The sequence below is a fragment of the Brienomyrus brachyistius genome, chromosome 1 (genome assembly GCF_023856365.1).
Source record: "Brienomyrus brachyistius isolate T26 chromosome 1, BBRACH_0.4, whole genome shotgun sequence".
NCBI lineage: Eukaryota > Metazoa > Chordata > Actinopteri > Osteoglossiformes > Mormyridae > Brienomyrus > Brienomyrus brachyistius.
Genome location: NC_064533.1, coordinates 45,520,929 through 45,539,177, shown reverse-complemented (window position 1 = coordinate 45,539,177; position 18,249 = coordinate 45,520,929). Strand labels below are relative to the sequence as shown.

At 39.9% G+C, this 18,249-nt stretch overlaps 2 protein-coding genes across 3 annotated transcripts in view; one reads left to right on the top strand and one right to left on the bottom strand.

The window, feature by feature from the left end:
* Positions 1-12,679, top strand: part of ubac2 (UBA domain containing 2) — a 29,167-nt gene extending 16,488 nt beyond the window's left edge. Inside the window, exons 5-9 of one of the 2 annotated variants that reach the window (XM_049012683.1) lie at positions 460-583; positions 1,884-1,931; positions 5,604-5,849; positions 8,205-8,342; positions 9,690-12,679. In XM_049012683.1, coding sequence (XP_048868640.1) covers positions 460-583; positions 1,884-1,931; positions 5,604-5,849; positions 8,205-8,342; positions 9,690-9,797 — 664 coding nt within the window. In that variant the 3' untranslated portion in view covers positions 9,798-12,679. Of the gene's footprint in view, positions 1-459; positions 584-1,883; positions 1,932-5,603; positions 5,850-8,204; positions 8,343-9,549; positions 9,670-9,689 lie in introns of those variants that run through there. The other variant, XM_049012688.1, reaches the window with a different exon arrangement.
* Positions 12,680-14,181: 1,502 nt separating this feature from the next.
* si:ch211-184m13.4 (uncharacterized protein LOC798560 homolog) lies at positions 14,182-15,857 on the bottom strand. The gene is made up of 2 exons (XM_049015101.1): positions 15,790-15,857; positions 14,182-15,640 (listed from the first exon to the last, which is right to left on the bottom strand). The coding sequence occupies exon 2, from the start codon at positions 15,601-15,603 to the stop codon at positions 14,599-14,601; it is 1,005 nt and encodes a 334-aa protein (XP_048871058.1). The 5' UTR covers positions 15,604-15,640; positions 15,790-15,857; the 3' UTR covers positions 14,182-14,598.
* Between the last annotated feature and the right edge of the window lie 2,392 nt (positions 15,858-18,249).

Sequence of the window (18,249 nt, the reverse complement as noted above, 5' to 3'; positions counted from 1 at the left end):
TATTTATTATATTACTATTGATGAAAGCTCAAAAATTGTAATGCAATGCAATGGATCTGAAGACTGATATTTACCTGCTTATCAGTTTTTAGCACAAAATAGCGAAAGAAAAGATTTAAGTGGTTTTTGACATAAGCCTAGTGACCAGGTGCACCCATACGAATACAGAAACCGCAACTATATTTGCCACTTTCACGTGTCGTGTCATTAGCATATTTAGAATAGTTCATTGTAGTAAGCCGACGACTGTTATGTTGTCAGAGGATTGTATATTTCCCAGGAAATTTTCTAAATAGGAAATGATGTCTATTTGCTGTGTGAATCAGATATAGTAGATTGATGATGAATTTGGTGCTTGTGTACATGCAGTGCTATCAAAAAGCTTAAGAAGCCAGTGAGCTCTATGAAATCCAGTGGCACGATTGCTTTAATCATGCTTTCTGTGCTCCCCATTTGCAGCCTGGGCCCAGTCTTTGCCCTCTTCGTGCCTTTCTACTGCTCCATCCCGCAAGTCCAAGTCACTCAGATCTTCGGTCAGTTCTCAATCACAAACAAATCTCTGGTCTACATTATAGGCCTGCAGGTGAGTGTCAAGATCTCTGTTCTATTTTAAGTCACTGTGTTTTGATTCTGCTTAACGCAAGTCTGTACTGCAAACCAAGTTGAAAGCATGTGGTAATGAAAAGCATATATGAGCATGAAGAGAAACCCATTTGTGGTCTGTTTTGGGATTGGGGTAGCTGAAATTTGAAGCAATGAATTGCAGTATCTCAATTAAACCTGTACCAAATCACTGTTACATTGTCTCGTAGGAGTTTCACTGCACCCACTGAATGGCTTATTTTGTTATATAATTTTGTTATATATTTAGATGTTGTCACTATCGGTTATTTTTATTGTGTTACTCTATTTTATCAGTAACAAGCACAGAAATTAATGAAGCAAATTCAGCACATGAAGTATGGACAGAATATTTGTTATTCTGCGAAGTTTTATTAAAAGTCATTTATTCTTTACGTCATTTCAACATGCTGCACCGTTTATCAGTAGATCGGTCTTCCTGTTTTGCTAGTACAGGGCAAACCTGTCATGAAAATATGTTCCCACGTGATGGGCCCATAAGTGCTGCTCCTTATCTGTATCGATATGCAAAGTGCAGTTACCACATAGTCTGACTTGATGAATCCCCCCTCCCACTGTTTGTGTGGTGTTTCAGTATGAGGGAAAGTGTCTTGTAGACTGGGGTCTCAGGGTCTACATCACCTTACATACTAAGCTTCCTGGTGAGTTCTAGAAGCATAAGAATAGTCTATAAGCGTTCTGGGAGAATTGGTAGACTTGTGTGTAATAAAATACAAAACATTCTAGCGTGTTCTATTCCTCCCTCTCAGTGTTCTCTCTCTGTGCCAGAGTGGAAGGAAGTGGTTCTTTTGTCATGCCACTCCCAGCTCCTGCTTCTGTTGTCCGCCCTTTTCGACTTTGTTTTCGTCTGTCATTATTACTGAAAGGCTGGAGTCCGTACTCCTGGAGCAAAACTGGGAGGCCGGCTTACTTAATAGGTTTTACAGATCATGCGTTTTCCTAACCTTAAATTGTGGGTTTTCACCTTTAAATGACTAATGTGACGACAGCATCATGATGGAAAATTACCCCTGAATGGCAAACATCATTCATAATTCTTGCTTTTTCTCTTGGCACTAGACAGAAGGAAGGGGATGTCCAGACTAGCACGTTACCAGCTCTGTGCTAAAAAATCCCTGCCTGAACTTTATAGAAAACTAAGGTCCATCATTTTACACTGATGCATCACAGAGCAGGCAGCCCTTTTTATACAAATTAATGTTGCTTTGGTGATTGACTACATTCATTTTTCTGTTTTTAAGCTTTTGACGTCCAGTCCCTTCATGTGGGTCCTCTCTCTTAGCGGACTGGTAAGTAAGGTCACTGTGGAGTTTGTCCTATTTGATTTGCAATTTTTTTTCTGTAGTTTTTAGTCCTTTCTAATTCCTTTTGTGCTTTGAATCATCAGTGATTCTCAACCTGGACAAAAAAATAACTTGCAAGCACCTGTTGGTGAATGTGCAATGCATCGACTGAAGTCCCACAATGAGTTAAATCTGCATCACGATGTTACTCAGTGGCACCTGCTTTTTTGTCATCCGGTGTACCTTTCTACCCGCATGCCATATTTTTTTTCGCAAATTATGCTTTGATTGGTTGCTAAGTTTCATTTGCTTGTAACGATTTAGACAGTTGTGCAATAAATTTGTCCTTCAGATTACCACCTTTTCCCTGACAATTAGTTGAATTTTCTGGCAGAGGGATTATCCTGCCCCAGAAATTGCTGAGAACTGCCTGTTTTTTCTCTCTATGCTTCACCTTACCTAACAGTATAGACCAGAGGTCACCAACCTTTTTGAAACTGAGAGCTGCTTCACGGGTTCTGAGCAATACGAAGGGTTACCAGTTTCAACTTTATGCATTTCATGCTTTTTTTAGATATTGTCATTTTCAAATCTATATAAATGCAAATGTGATTAAAGAAGAATAGCAACAGGATAAAATTAAATTGTAGATGCAGCTCACTGGTGAGTTGTGCTATTTTTAGAACAGGTCTGCGGGCGACTCATGTGGTCCTTGGGGGGGCATCCTGGTGTCCGCGGGCACCATGTTGGTGACCCCTGGTATAGACATTTGAGGCATTCATGTTTGCTCTAAATCAGTAGGGTACACTTTTTTGCTCCTGGTAAAATATGGACCGTTTGGGGGCCTCTGAGGACCGAGTTGAGAAATACTGATTTAAAATACTTATTTGATTATTTGTTTATTTTGAATTGCTGAAATGTTCTGAAAGTTAGTCCACTATGGAACAACTGTAGGATGGCCACAAAAGGAAAAACACTCATCAAACTCTCATCTCGCTTCTGTAATTTTCACGTCAAAGCAGACATTTACATTTTTTGTGATTTTTTTGGTTTTGAGATGCAATTCACCAGCCACTGAGGTTAGTATTCTGAAAGGTCAAGATTTTACAGAATGACAATGATTTTACCATTTTGACTTGCTCAGCTTCCAGATTTGACAGTCGATATTTACCGCTGTTTACGTCTAGCTGTACTAGTGTATTGTGCAGTTAATGAAGGTTTATGATGCCAAGCAAATATCAATGATAAAAAAGTCTTCATGCTGAGCTTGGTCCCCCATGATTAAATTTGGCTTGAATTTGCTGGGGAGTTGCATGGGGGGGGGGGGGGGGGGGGAGGGGTGCCGGCACTGAAGCCTTTTGTGGGTGACGCTTGCTGACTCTGGTTAGCAGAATGATGTTATAACGTTTTTCAACTCCGTGGAAAACAAAACATCGATCTGCCAGTCAGATTTAGTGATGAATTAAAAACAAGTCACAGGCCACTTAAGACTGTCTTGTGGATTGATACTAAGAGACCATTTCTATGGAGAGTTGCCATCCATCGATTTGTTCCATATTTTCAAACCTAATATTTGATACTCACACCCCCCCCCCCCCCCCCCCTTCCCCCGCTCGGCAAACTTTATCATCAGCAACCCAGAGGTGGGTGGGGTTGGAAACATCCCTTATTTATTGAGATTGGTGAATGAGCTGAAGTAATTCAATACAATCTTCTCTCTTATCGGAGAAATTGTTTCTTTAGCTCTAGTGCAGCTAACTTTTAGCTTTTTCATATAACGTTTAAATATCAGACATGCAATATCAGCTGAGATTGACACATCAGACCAGTATTTTTACAGATATGTTAAGTGATATATTGTGCATCTCTAAATGCGGTGTGTTAACTACACACTAGCTGGAGAGCCTGTCAGAAATAATATTTTGCTACTCTGTTTACAGCAATGGATTCTTATTCTGTGATTATGAAACTTTTTGATTCTCTGACATTGGTTCCATCTGGACTTGTGTGGCAAAGCACCCTTCGGCAAACCTAGCAATTTTAGCAGTTAGGCTCAGATATACTACATAATACACCATGTAAATTGGGTAGGATAGTTTCCACCAGAGCCTAATTTGGTCATTCTCAAGAAATGGATTATCTACTGAATCTGTTAATTTCTGAGGTCCGTGGTAAGTGTCCAGCATTGGGGAAGTAACTCACAAAAGTATTTCATTAAAGACAAAGGTGAATAGTTCAGGTCCAGAAAGTACAAATGCAGACCAAGGTTTTGTCTCAACCAACCAGTTGAGTATAAAGAGTCGCAGTCCCAGAGTGCGCAGCTGGTTGGTTGAAACAAAACTTTGGTCTGGATTTGTATTTTCTGGATCTGAACTCTCCACCTCTGTCTTTAATGGAATACTTTTGTCAGTTACTTCTCCAGCACTGTTAGTGTCACGACAGAGCTATAGCCAGACAACTGATTGCAAATCATAAAAGACCGGATGCCTCTGAGACCGTGTCACCTTCTTGCTGACTGTCAACCTGACAGTAAAATAAAGTCGTGAGCTCGAATTTTGTCCTTCGGTACGACCTTAACTGTAAAAACGGCATTTACCACCTTTTCAACACAGGAAATGACATTGCATGAATTCTGCTACTGTCACGACATTTTAGTGTAGCACTACATTTTAAAGTAAAGTCGTTCAAACATGTAACAAAAGTATGTATTTATGTAGTAAAGGTGATCATTTCAGGTAAAATAGTAACCTATTTTGCTTTAAGTGTTCATTAGAGCGATTTTAGCGGATATAGAAGTAGCTCAGAAGTAGCCCAGTGGTTTTCACACATTTTTCAAATGCAGATTTCCTTTGTGCATGAGGAAACAACTAGACTTTTGAAACCCATTTTATGAGCTATTTTTTAGTGCCAACATGTTTTGTAGATGCTTTAGTTATTTTTTGTGTTGTCTACTATACAATATTGTACGATAAATGTTTATAAAACAGTAGAGTATTTCCGCATTTAACAATTTAATAATTCGGCTTCTTTATTGTGGGTTATGTATACAAACTCAGTGACAAAAAAAAGTTAAGCACCCAGAAGTAATCGTCTGATTTGGATGTAACTCGGTACACAAGCAGACTAGTGATGGGCATGTAAGTGACCTATAAGTGAAGCTATAGGGTATGACATCATGGTGTGGAGAGCTATAGGGGTATGACATCATGGTGTGGAGAGCTATAGGGTATGACATCATGGTGTGGAGAGCTATAGGATATGACATCATGGTGTGGGGAGCTATAGGGTATGACATCATGGTGTGGGGAGCTATAGAGTATGACTTAAAGTCATCTCTGATAGTGATTTGGTGGACTCTAACGGCACAGTGCTACATCAGTGACATCCTGCATCCGCATGTCTTACCCCTCCTGATACAGCACCCTGGTACAGTCTCATAGACATGAATGGACAGTCTCCACAAAGATATGAGTACAGGTCTGTGTAGAACAGAAAATCAGTTAAAACATTAGTATTCTAGTTGTGTGGCCTTTGTAGAAGTTGATCCAGTGCTCAAGTGTTTGTACTGTTATCTCAGCTCTTAAAGGACTTTTGAACTCTGATGGTGGGGTAGAGTCATTTTTGAAAAGTAATTCTTATATATTATTGTTTTTGTTTGTTCTCTGTGTTGGTGTCAAGGGATCAGGTGTGCTTTACCACAGAAACACGCTGAAATTGCAGCACTTCCTCCTGGTGCCTGGCTGGGTGGCGCGCTGCTCTTCCTATGTGTTACGTCCTCTGCTCTCTGCGTCGGAGCCCCCCCTGGAGGCCGGCCTTGGCATGGGAGCAACTTTAGACATCCAGCGCCAGCAGAGGATGGACATGCTGGACCATCAAATCCTCCTCTCCCAGTTTGCTCAGATGAGGAGGGGTCACCAACAGCAGGTATAGCTGCAGTAGACGCCTGTACATGCGTTTGTCGCCGAGTCTTGGCTGTTTTCCATGTGCAAGATTGCGCATCAAAGACTAATGACAGTGATGTTTCCGATTATTTTAAGGGGACTGGCAAGGGGGGGGGGGGCAGTAAAATATAGGGCTGCCACCAACTTCTTTCTGCTAAGTTTCTTGATCTGAATGTATACCCAGAGGTATAAGACCCAGGGAGACTGGGGGAATGTGTACATCCCAGTTTTTTCATTTGGCTTCATTCATCCCCACCCCCCCCCCCCCCCCCCCCCCCCCAAATATTGTCATACACTTCTGCGGGATATATATGCATCCAGTTCTGGGGAGCACATATGGGAAAACTATGTTTTACAATCATTGGGGGGCGGGTTATTATTGTTATTAGCCTTACTCAGAATCTGGATTAGCTTCAAAATATTGAATAACCCCCTGACAAAGATTGAGGGGAAAGAGGCTATTTGAGAAACGATGGCTTCTTTTCAGTTCCAGTTCTGAAATGGATAACGATCTGTGTGCATTCTGTAGCTTTTTGTCCGTGCTGGGTTGCATTCACCAGGAAAAGAGGAACTTATTCTCTGGTGCATACTCATGGTGTTCTGCTGTCTCTCTCACTACCACACTGGCTTGTTTTTCTCATAGCAGAGCCCTTTGTGCAATTCTTTGTCTTCCACCTGGATGTTGTGACCTTCCTTTTCTGCTGATCCCATCTGCGCTCAGATATGCTATTGTTATTATATATAACTGCATGCACACACATACCACACGCACACACACACACACACACACACACACACACACACACACACATATAAGGGTGTTATTATGGCTGTTTTAGGTGTGTGTGGTCTGAGTGTCTGTCTGTCTGAGTGTCTGTCTATCTGAGTGTCTGTCTATCTGAGTATCTATCTGTCTTTCTCACTGTCTGTCTTGGGAAGATATAATACGTGAGTGTGCAGATATAGGAGATTTTGGATCTTGCATCTTGATCATGTCTTCGGGAGGAATGTGTTTTCAGCAGTAAAACCACAAATAAGTGAGGGAAGCAGCACATTTCCTGTAGCGCTGGCCTGGTGCCTCTGACTCACTCTCAGCTTCAGTGATGTATTAGCCTGTGTGTAGCCTCACATGCAGGAAATAACACTATGTGGCTCAATTCATTGAAAGTATGTAGCAATGATTTAGAGATGTATGACCATCAGAGATGCCGAAGTGCTCTTTTTAAAGTTAAAAGATTTGTTCTGGATCTTAAGTTAAATTACATTCAAAATGAATTGTAGCAAAGTTTAAAATATATTGTAGCTAAGACCATTTACAACAGTCTGACAAATTTTTATGAAAGTTTTATTTATTTCTATGCAGTCAAAAGGCATATTTTAATCACCACAATCTTCAGTCTTTAAAAAAAAATAGGAAAAATCCATCCTCATTCATTGTATAATGGAGTGAGGGACACATTTGGTGAAAGCTGTTTTTTTGGTACAGGAACAGGATGCTGGTCTGTTATTTAGAGCAAAGGACGATATTAAACTCCCTTTCAGCCACAAGGTTGCCAGGTGCACAAGCAAATGAGCTCACATTTTCTCACTGTAGTCGTCTTTGCTTGTTTCAGAGTGTGTGGTACTTGCCCTCAGCTACTTAGTAAATGAACTCACTTTAAAATGTGCTGAGGGTTATGCATTTTACAGATAGGAAATTATGAAAGATAGTTCTCTTCACGGATATCCTTCTCTGACAGACTGTTTTGAAACAAAAATTCTGCGTATGGCTTTCTTATGAAATGTTGATGCTTAAGTGTTTGTTCCAGATAGGTATATGCATAATTAAGGGGCAGCGTGTGGCTCAGTGGGCTAAGCCTGTGTGCCTGTAATCAGAAGGTCACAGGTTCAAACCCAGCCTCAGCCTGTGGGTCCTTCAGCAAGGTCCTTAACCCCCAGCTCCCTGGGCACCGCTACGGGTGGCAGCCCTTCGCAGACAACTTCCTCTATGAAAAAAAGAGCAAGTTGTGGGAGGCGTAAAGACAATTTCCCTACGGGGATCAATAAAGTATCAATTATTATTATTATTATTAGACATCTGTCTCTGCAAATAGAACGATTAAGTACCTGCATTTGATGTCTTGTGTTTATGGATATGATTAGTATTTGCACTTGATCTGAACACAAGTGATTTGCAGCTCTCACTGTAATACACTTTGATAATTTTGCTGTCAATATCTTCTAATATTACTTTTGTTTTTGCAAAACATTACATTTCTGCAGTGTTTTACCCGCATTTGCATCCGTGTTGGTTTCTGCTGGTGTCTGGTGGTCGACACATGGAATGTTTTCCATTTAGGGTCACCTGATCAACTGGAGCCGGTTCTTCCCATCTCTTCGTCACCGAGGCCAGAACGAAAACTATGCACAGCCCCAGCAACCTGCACGGGCGTCACCGCCCAACCTTGTTGACGGCCTGCCTGTGTCTGAGGAGCAGGTGAGCTGGGAAACAAGAAAATGATGTAATAGCATTTCAGTGTGGTTTCACTAGCTTAGCATGCCACGCTAATCTTCCCATGTTCAGTTTTAGATATTTGCTACCTCACTGCCAGGGTTTTGTTAACATGAGGAGCTATAAGTAGCTGCAGGATTCATTGCGACTAAGACACCAGAAAGGTAGGTGCCAGAAGCTGACAACAATGAAAGGAAGTCACCAACTCGTCAGCTGAATTGAGCAGGGCTCAACCACAGGAAAAGCATAGCTGGTCATTGGTTATACATCCACACGCTATAATTTAGTAGACGGCACAGATTCTTTGTGTAAAACTCTTTCACATCTAGGTCTATCTAGGGATGCATAATTCATTGTATTTTCTGCATCTTATCCTTTCTTCTCTCACATTCTCCCATGACATTTTATATCTAAAACCACAGAGATGCTCTTGTCTAACAAATGGGTCTGCAGTTGGACAGAAATGTTCTGCTTTGATTCTAATGTTATTTTGCCTTGCAACGGTGTGACGTCACACATGTGATCAGCCATCCACAATCTACAGGCTGCTAACCAGGAAATGCAAGAAATTCGTAGTTATTAATTGGTTTGGATTTCAGCCCCAGTAATAAGCCCAAGGGTCCAACAGTGAATCCGCTGTGTTGACCCTGGCATTTGAACCGGCGACCTTTCATTTGAACCCCCGGAGTCAGCAGAATGATTTCACCATAGGATGCTTGAGCAAGGTCCTTAATCTTCTGCTGCTCCAAGGATGATCTGACCCATTATAACATTTTATTAAGGCTGCCTTTTAGTGTAAATAGTTTAAGTTAGGTTCTTAATTTATTAGTTGTCTCTGAAACTTTGATGTGACCAGAAAGAAAATTAATTTCAGGAAAAATGAAATTGCCTGTTTGGAACATGGGATGAATAATGCGTTAGAATCACAGTACTACATGATTTTAGCATCAAAAAGTAAAGTACATAAAAATTTACTAGTAAAATGTCCTCCATATAGTAAAATTTAATAGCCAAATGCCATTTGAAATTTTCTCCTTCCAAATACCAGGTCCCAACAACACAATGCTACGCAATGCCCTTATTGGCGTGTTGCTTGTATTTTCTCGATACTCAATATTGGAATAAACTTTTTAAGCACTGCATAAAATGTCATTACAATATCTAATACGAACATGTCAATCATTTTTTCAAGATGCAGTTGAGCAAAAACATTGGGGAGCAATTCTGCCACCTGCTGGTAAAATAAAATACTGACTGTTTTCCTGTGGGTCGTTCTTCTGCCTTGATCTGTCAGATGCATAATGAGTTTGTGGTGTCCCTGTGATCCTTTAGGTAGCCAGGCTGGTGGAGATGGGATTTTCTAGATTAGACGCCTTGGAAGCCCTAAGAGCATCTAACAATGACATCAACATGGCCACTAACTTCCTGCTTCAGCACTGAAGGAGGGTAACAGCACCATATCTAGCGCTGGACAACTGCAATTATATTGGACACCCTTGGACAACATGTAACACGTAACAGAAGCCCTCAGCTGTCCTGAGAGTGAGAATGACTTATTCTGGAACTGATCTTGCTTCCCGATTCAGAACTTGGGGGCAAACTGAAGAGCATTTCCTCCTTAAGAACTCAGGAGTTTCGAAATCTTTCAGGTTGAAGGCTTTAGGATTTAATTCTTTTTTTTTTCTTCAAATGAACATCAACTACATCATGTAACTTTTTTTTATCATAGCTGGTCTACACAGTTGGCTCCTATTAAATCCTAATGGTTTGAAATATTGAATACGTAAAAAAAATAAACTGTCTGACTGTATCATTCACAGCTTTTAAGCTGTTTTGGCTGCAATAAAAAGTTTTCTGCAAATCTTCAGACCATTCAGCTATGTCTGATTTTCCTTAAGTTATACATGGTACTTGTGTTATTTTCCATTTTTGTTACACTTTATAATATTAAGTGGACTGAATGTACGCGGCTGCTATCACTGCAAATTTTAATAGTTTTTATTTAATCCAAAAATAAATTAAATGTAAAAATGGCCGGCTTTGTAATTTTGACAGAGATTTATGTACTTTTTTTTCTTAATCATCATCTGTCTTCTGAATAACTCTTTTATACATGTCCTGAATAATGAAAATAATGAATGTTGTCATTCATCAGAGCCTGTTCTTTTTTTTATTATTATTACATATTAAACATTAAGCTTTTATGATAAGCCTATACGTTTTGCCATTTTAGCTACTGAAATGGGAGTTATCTATAAGGAACATTTTACAGTTTGCACGTGCTTTCTTTTGTCTGTAACGAAGCCTTTTGCAGTGACGCAGTGCCTCAGTGGGTAGCAGTGTTGCCTCATACTTCTTGTGATGGAAATTTGAATCCCACCTTTTTTGGGGAGAGCGGCTACTTCTCACTGAACTGCATGGGGTTCCTCCAAGTACTTTGGTTTCCTCCTGGCAACCGCAGACAGGCAGCTGGTGGCATTAGTGTATGATAGCTTGTGTGTGTGTGACCAGGGTGTACACTCTGCCGTCTCTGACCAACGGAAGTGGTTGGAAGGTAGATGAGTTTCATCGTATTTTGTACATAGTGATATAAAAATGCACCAAAAAATAATATATCGCATTTTAATATTTTAGTTCTCATTCTGACATGGTTTATTCCCTTGAGTCTGTCCGTTCCCAGAGAATGCGTGGCTACCTTTTTGATTGCGTGTATGCTTTGTCGAGCTGTACATTTTTGGAAGAGCCTTTTGAATCTCCTGGGGTTTGTCATATACTTTAAAATGTGCTTCTTTTTTTTTCGTCTTAATATTTTGCTCTGCTGAGAGACGTCTGTATCTTTCTGAAAACATAAGTGAATTGCTTTTCTCCAGCTTAACATGCAAGCTTGTATGCAGTCAAGAGTTTCCTTCAAATTTCACTAAAGCTTGCCTCACCTTGTATCCTGAGTCTCAAATGAGCTGGTGAAATGCAGTGCAGTTTAATGTTTTTGTATTTTTCATCTTTATTTTCATTTGCAACATTGGAATTACGAGAAGCTGTAGTTCATATGTTACATTCATATGATACTGTGGGGTAAATTCATCAGTATATATGTGTTTTAATAAAATCACTTTCTCATTTAGAGCTTGTACTGAATCTGCTCACAGCAGAGGTAAACAAAATCACTTTGTGTGCATGAAAGTGGCCCGTTCCTGTGAATAGCTGAAACATAAACGAGACGAATTAATTATCTCAATACAGCAAAACTGTTTGCCTTTACCTTTCATTGCTTGGTGATACATTTTGTCCATTCGTGTGAAGCTTAAATGAAGCAATCAGCTGCACGAAATGTTAGGATCACCAGTTATTCCAAGTTCTACGTTTGTAATATTCATCCTTGGATTATGTTGTCCTACATTTGTATATTATTGTCTCAGGCCTGAGGTCATTAATAGATTATTTGTATTAAAGAGGAAGTTTTGTTAACATGAAGTACTGTTCTCACGACTGCTTTGATAGCTGAATGGGATGTAGCCAGAATGATGGAAAAGATTATCTCCCGTGATGATCTAGTCATTTTATACCAGTTTTGTTCTTAGAAACCTTCGATAGATGATGGGAACCTTCTTCTCATCCTGCCTGCAGAGACAAAACATAAAAGCATATATGCTTTTATAAAACGAGTAAGAATAGAACAATGAATATTACATTGTTGACTATTATCTCAGACACTTCATAGTATCCAAATAATACGTTTTTAAACCTATGGGTCTCTTTTAAGGTGTGAAAACATGTAAGATAATGTCTTGAAATTTAATGAAAATTAAACCAGTCTTGATGTGTAATAGTGGGTTTTCACTAACATGTGACGTCTTCGAGGAACCATTTTCCTCTTTTAATCTTAAGGCTAAGCAGTTGAATCATGTGGACTGATCTTGGGCTTTACTAAGGCAGTGATTAAAGTTTGTGTTATGTGGAATGTCCAGTGACTAGTGCAATGTTAACACCTATTAAACCTACAGTCTTTGTAAAACGGTCATTTCTCGGAAATATACTGCTATCTATTTTTACTGTTCCTGTCTGTGTTGACTTGATGCTGGCATTTTCCTTGTATTTTGGCTCTTGTGGACTTTTTTGTAAATTGCACAGAAAACCCACCCAATGATGGACAATTATGTCAGATTTAAAAGTTGACATGGATTTTATTTTGGACGGCAAAGTGGTGATTTATTTAATGTCACTGAAACATATTTGAGTTGTTAAAGATATAAGAGTGTATCGATGTGTTTATATAAGTGTATCAGATGAACCTAAAAATAAATAATGAGTGATTGAAGGATAAATCTCGATTTGTCTGTAATTCGTGGCATTTTTCGAGATGTGTACTTTACGCTGTTTTGTAGTTCGGGTAGCTGCAAGTAGAATATGCTGGAATGTTTCTTATAAAAAAAAAAATTTGCAAGTTTTGCAATTGCAAGCAGTCTGCTGCATAGATTTTATCTTTCTAGCATTTCAAAGGATAAGACATGTAATCACAGCATACACTGCATCAAAAGCAACAACTGTAGTGCTCAACATTCAGTTCTGTTGCAAAGAGGAGTACAGAAATATATGTTGAAAAATCCTAAGTGGGGGCGTTAAACGAATAAATCAATTTCAGAAAATGTCGGTTCTCCACATTTCTGTCCTGCCTGAGCTGCCCTGGTCACAAGTGAAGTGACTGTGAAGGGGAGACATCTGGGAGGACCTTTGAAGAGTAGATCATTCTCCGCTGTAAGCCTAGACAACTCTCTGCTTCCATTAAGTTACTGTAGTCTGACAACCTATGGGACACCGACTCAGCACACTAATCACTAATCACAAGGACCGGAGGTTTTGCTGGCATGACTTATGTTCACTCGGGCTAAATGAGGCTGTGGCATGCCAACGCTAAGATCTATAAATACACAGGCACAGAAACGAAGCCGGTTTTGGGAGCTGCTCATGCACCATTTGTTGCCAATTCAAGACGCGTTGATCTACCACAAGATCTGCAGTTCAGATGTAGAACAGGAAGCTAGAGAAGAGTGAAGCACTGCTATCAAACTGGCATATCTCAGTCCACCCACACATTTTAGTACAAGACACCTGCCTGCAAGGCAGGACGTTTTATCTCAAACTTTCCCTTATTTTCACATTCTTCTGGATCATCTTCAGTCAAAACACAGATAGAGAACAACATGTATTCTGAATCAGAGTCTGGTTTAGCTTAAACGTCATTATCAGAAACCAAACGATACAATGTTTACATTCATATTGACATTTCTAGAATGCTGTCTTGCAATTGTAGATACATAAAAAAATATAGTAGTTTTAAATGCTACCTATAGTCATATTTTCTAGAAATTAGATGATATTCAATCATATACTTTAGTTAGAAGCTGATATGGTTACCGTATATTAAATGTTGTTCAGAGACTAATAGCAGACCAACTTATCATCATCAGTTTCAGTTGTTAGCATTTTTAAGTGGTTAGTAATTAATTGCCCTTTCCTCTGTTCCCAGCCTTGAAATTAATTTTCTGCGAAGAGTAAATATCTCTCCAGTTTCACCCAAAATGACTCAAAAGAAGAGAATAATAATTTTCAAAGAAAAATTATTCATCCGGTGACCTTCGAAATAACATTTTAAATTCAAAATGAAAGTTGAATGTTGGGGATGCGCTTTCCTGATAACAAAAAAGGTATTTAGTTGTCTGGCTAATTCTTTGGTTTTCTGGTCAGTTTTACATGAATGTAATTATTGGCTTCCATGTCAATTCCGCATGCTTTAAGAAAGACAGTAATACGTGTCGTGGTTGCTGGATACATGAACTCAATTTTATTTGCCACCAGGTGGTATAATATACAGACTAAGAAGTAAATGCAGACAGGAATGAAAACAATGAACAGGATACACAAAATAATAAAATCTCCAATATACAACATAATCAAAAAACATGTTTTGAATATTTTAATATCAGAATGCTCTTCCATGTCAATAACAATTTGTATTTTTTTTATTGGATATACATTGTAGAAAAAAAGATTTGAAAATACGTCATTTACAGATCAAGGATATTCATTTTAAGCAGTCAAGGTGTATGTTAATTCGTGAAAAGACAGGATGCTGTCCTTTCATTCTGCATAAAAAGCTTACAATGTTTCATTTCTGTTAAGAAAAATAGTTGCATGTTTTAATTAAGGTTGCAATGAAAGGAGACCGAATGGTCTAGTATGAGACTTATGTGTTACTATTGCTGTATTCAAGCACAGTTCTGGTGGATGGGACAGAGGTGTTGCGGTAGCCCTTTATCAGGCTCAGAACTCTTTGTTTGTATGTCTTTATGGCAAAAAAGTAGATCACTGGGTCCAGGCAGCAGTTGAGGTTCATCATGCACACGGTCACCTGCAGAGATAGCTTGAAAGTCCTGAGTTCCTCACAAGTGGGCTGCCTGAGCAATTTACGGACCATGAACTGCATGATATTGATGTGGTAGGGGCTGAAGGACACTATAAATGTGAAAAGAATTAGCAGGGTGATGTGTTTGGCCCTGTGACTGCGTTGTGTGCGGCCCATCATGGGATTCTGCTTGGCACAACTTGAGAGCTTGCGGTTTATCTGGGTGTAGCAGCCAACGATCAGCCCTAGAGGGATGCAGAAGCTGATGGTGCAGGCGGCAAGGAGTAGGTAAGGCACTAAGTGGGAGCCGTCGAAGCTGAAGTATTCCATGCAGGTCCGTTTCCCGTTGTTGTTGCCGAGCATGGTCCTGAAGAGAAGGGGAGCAGTCTGGAGGAATACCAGGAGCCAAACCAGCGTGCACACAGCTCGCACCACTTCCACCTTCCTGAATCGTATTAGTCTTTGCGGATGCACCATGGCTAGATAGCGGTCCAGGCTGATGCAGGTCATGAACGCAATGCCAGCGTAGGTGTTGGTGTAGAACACCACTGTGGTTAATCTGCACATGAGGTCCCCAAACGGCCAGTCGAATTCCCTCACATAGTAGGTAATTCTTCCAGGCAGGGCGAGGATGAACAGGGTGTCAGACAGCGCAAGGTTGATCAGGTACAAAGAGGTGGCATTGAATTTCTGCCGTTTTTGACAGGTGACGCAGAGGACCAGACTGTTGCCACATATGCTGACCAGAAACACCATAGCGTAGAAGATTGGATACAAGACTTGGGAATGCTTTGTAGAGATGAGAACATCACAAGTCTGGTTGAAGCTTGTGTTATCGAATTTCATTTCAATCCAAGAAGTCACTTAATTTCTACTAGAATACCTATATGAAGGACAAAACCTGTCTTGAGTAAATCATTCCATAAACTTTAAAACTGCAATTGGAATAAAATGTTGAGTTCTATTAACACAATATCAGATTGTTAAATTAAAAACTAAAAAATTAAAAAAGTATTAAAATATATATTGTACCTGCTGTTGAGTCTGTTGACTGAACAAGGAGCCTTGTGCCTTTCTTCACTGACGGCTGAAGCCCGACTGGGGAACCTTTCAACATCGCTAACGTCATAAAGCAAACTCCCACACAGTACATCACAAACCAGAATGTGCATAGCAGCTGTATTTGAAATGTCGTGTGTGTGGAAGTCTTACTTGGGTCTAACAGGTGAGTGATTGTATTTTATCTATTACCGGTCCAAGCATATTTCACTTTGCAGCCCATAAGCTGGTCTTTACAAACCAGGTCCTAACCAGAGACCTGAGTATTACTTCACACTTTAACTTTTTTTTCTCAGAATATCCATAGTTTTTAACAGCATGATCTTTTACACCTCTTTCACACAGTCTTCCAGGTTGTAATCGAATCTCTTCTTCAGGGTTCCGACTGCTCCAGTGACAACTGGCACTGTGTTTGTGGCCCAAGTTCGAAAAACTGCCATCGCCAGATTTCTGTACTTGCTAACCTTCTCGGTTTCTTTTGCTAGATGATTAATGTCTTCTGGGATGGTGTCATTGATTAGGAGGCATGCTTTCTCTTTCTTGTTGCAGACCGTTATATCAGGGCAGTTCGTTAACATAGCTCTATTGGTGTTAATGACCGTGTCTCACATAACTGTGATTGAGGCATCAATGTTTGCGACCGTTTCTGGGTCGTGGTCAAGTCAGCGCTCAGGCATTTCATGGCCGAATTCCTTGCAGATCGACTGATTCAGATAGCTTGCTATTTTGTTGCGCCTATGAAGGTATTCTGTAGGCATTAACACTGGACAAACAGCCATAATGTAGCTCATAAAACTGTTGGCATACTCTGCGTTTACAATCGATATCCGTCTTAAGAATGGCTGTTTGATGGAGTTGGGTATTTCGTGCTTGATTTTGTGCTGCCTTTACTTTTTAGCTTTGATGCTTCTTCATCCACATACTGGTGGTCAAGTAGTTTAAAGAATTGTCCATGCAGTGGGTTCTGTTTCTCCTCTTTGCTCTTCAGCATGCTGTCTTTCAGCAGCTTGGTGAACCTTGCAGATAGAATTGCTCCTTGGCTTAATAACCAACGACATGAAGCCGAGCTTTCGGCACAGACAGTAAGAAACCACGAGAAGGAAATGGAAAGGTGTTTATAAGGAAGATGCTGAGAATCACCCGACTCACAATATAAGTTCCACAGATAAAGAACCAATTGTTAGGTTATAAAAGTAAGTTATGCAAATTGTGTTTTGCGTAATTATAAAAAAATGCTGAAATACACATTGGCATATTATATGTCGTTAGAAGCATCTAAATTTGCAGAGGAGGATAGCATACGATATATACATAATATATGTAATAAATATTTTTTTTTCTACTGTTAATCTATTAGATAATCAGCACCATTATTTGTCGCTCACTTTGTCAACAATATATATGTTAAATTGATAGAGGAATTACAATCAACCAACAGCTAATGATATGTACATTATGAATATATATTTTAGTTATTGTAACTTTAGTTATTGTAACTGTTGCCTCACTCTAAATTCTATTTTTGATTTGCAGTCTAAGGGTCGTTCAGGGTACATTTCACTACATGTTGCACTTGTATAACCATGTATGTGACGAATAAAGTATCTTGTATCACAAAGTTTGAACATTTGTCTTACACCTCACGAGTTATTAGACAAAATGCGGTTTGCTTTGTTATAGCGCCCCCCTTTGGTTGAGACGTCCTATTTTTTGTTCTTAGAAGTCCTTAGGCTATAACCACCCCTCAGATTTCACTGTGTGATGGTGTAGGCAACAAAGCCATATGTTTGAAACATGACCCACGTTTATCTCCCCCTGATGGTGGACTTGGATGAATTTTTGTGAGTGACCCCAGACTAACACCTAAATCCTACCCTACAAACTGTTGACAGTTTAGCCTGCAGAGCCAGTTTTTAATTTCTGTTGTAGCACCTCCTATTGGTCAATCTGCATATGCAAGAAATGGCACATGTCAACCTACAGGGGGTGCTAAACAAAGCAAAATACCTTTCGGCTAATATCTAGTGAGGTCGAAATCCATCCATCCATTTTCCAAGCCACTTATCCTACTGGGTTGCGGGGGGTCCGGAGCCTATCCCAGAAGCAATGGGCACGAGGCAGGGAACAAACCAGGATGGGGGCCAGCCCATCGCAGGGCACACTCACACACCATCCACTCACACACGCATTCCTACAGGCAATTTAGCAAGTCTAGTTAGCCTCAGCATGTTTTTGGACTGTGGGGGAAAACCGGAGTACCCGGAGGAAACCCCACGACAACATGGGGAGAACATGCAAACTCCACACACATGTAACCCAGGCGGAGACCTGGGTTATTATCACTGCTACCCCACATGTAGCAATGATAATTAAGTCTAATAGATAAGCTGCCTCAGCAGATCATTCAGTTTTTTAATTGGTGAATTTTGCTCT

Bases quoted from the DNA above. Each gene is read 5' to 3' on its own strand.
- si:ch211-184m13.4 (XM_049015101.1), bottom strand. From the start codon at position 15,603: ATGAAATTCGATAACACAAGCTTCAACCAGACTTGTGATGTTCTCATC.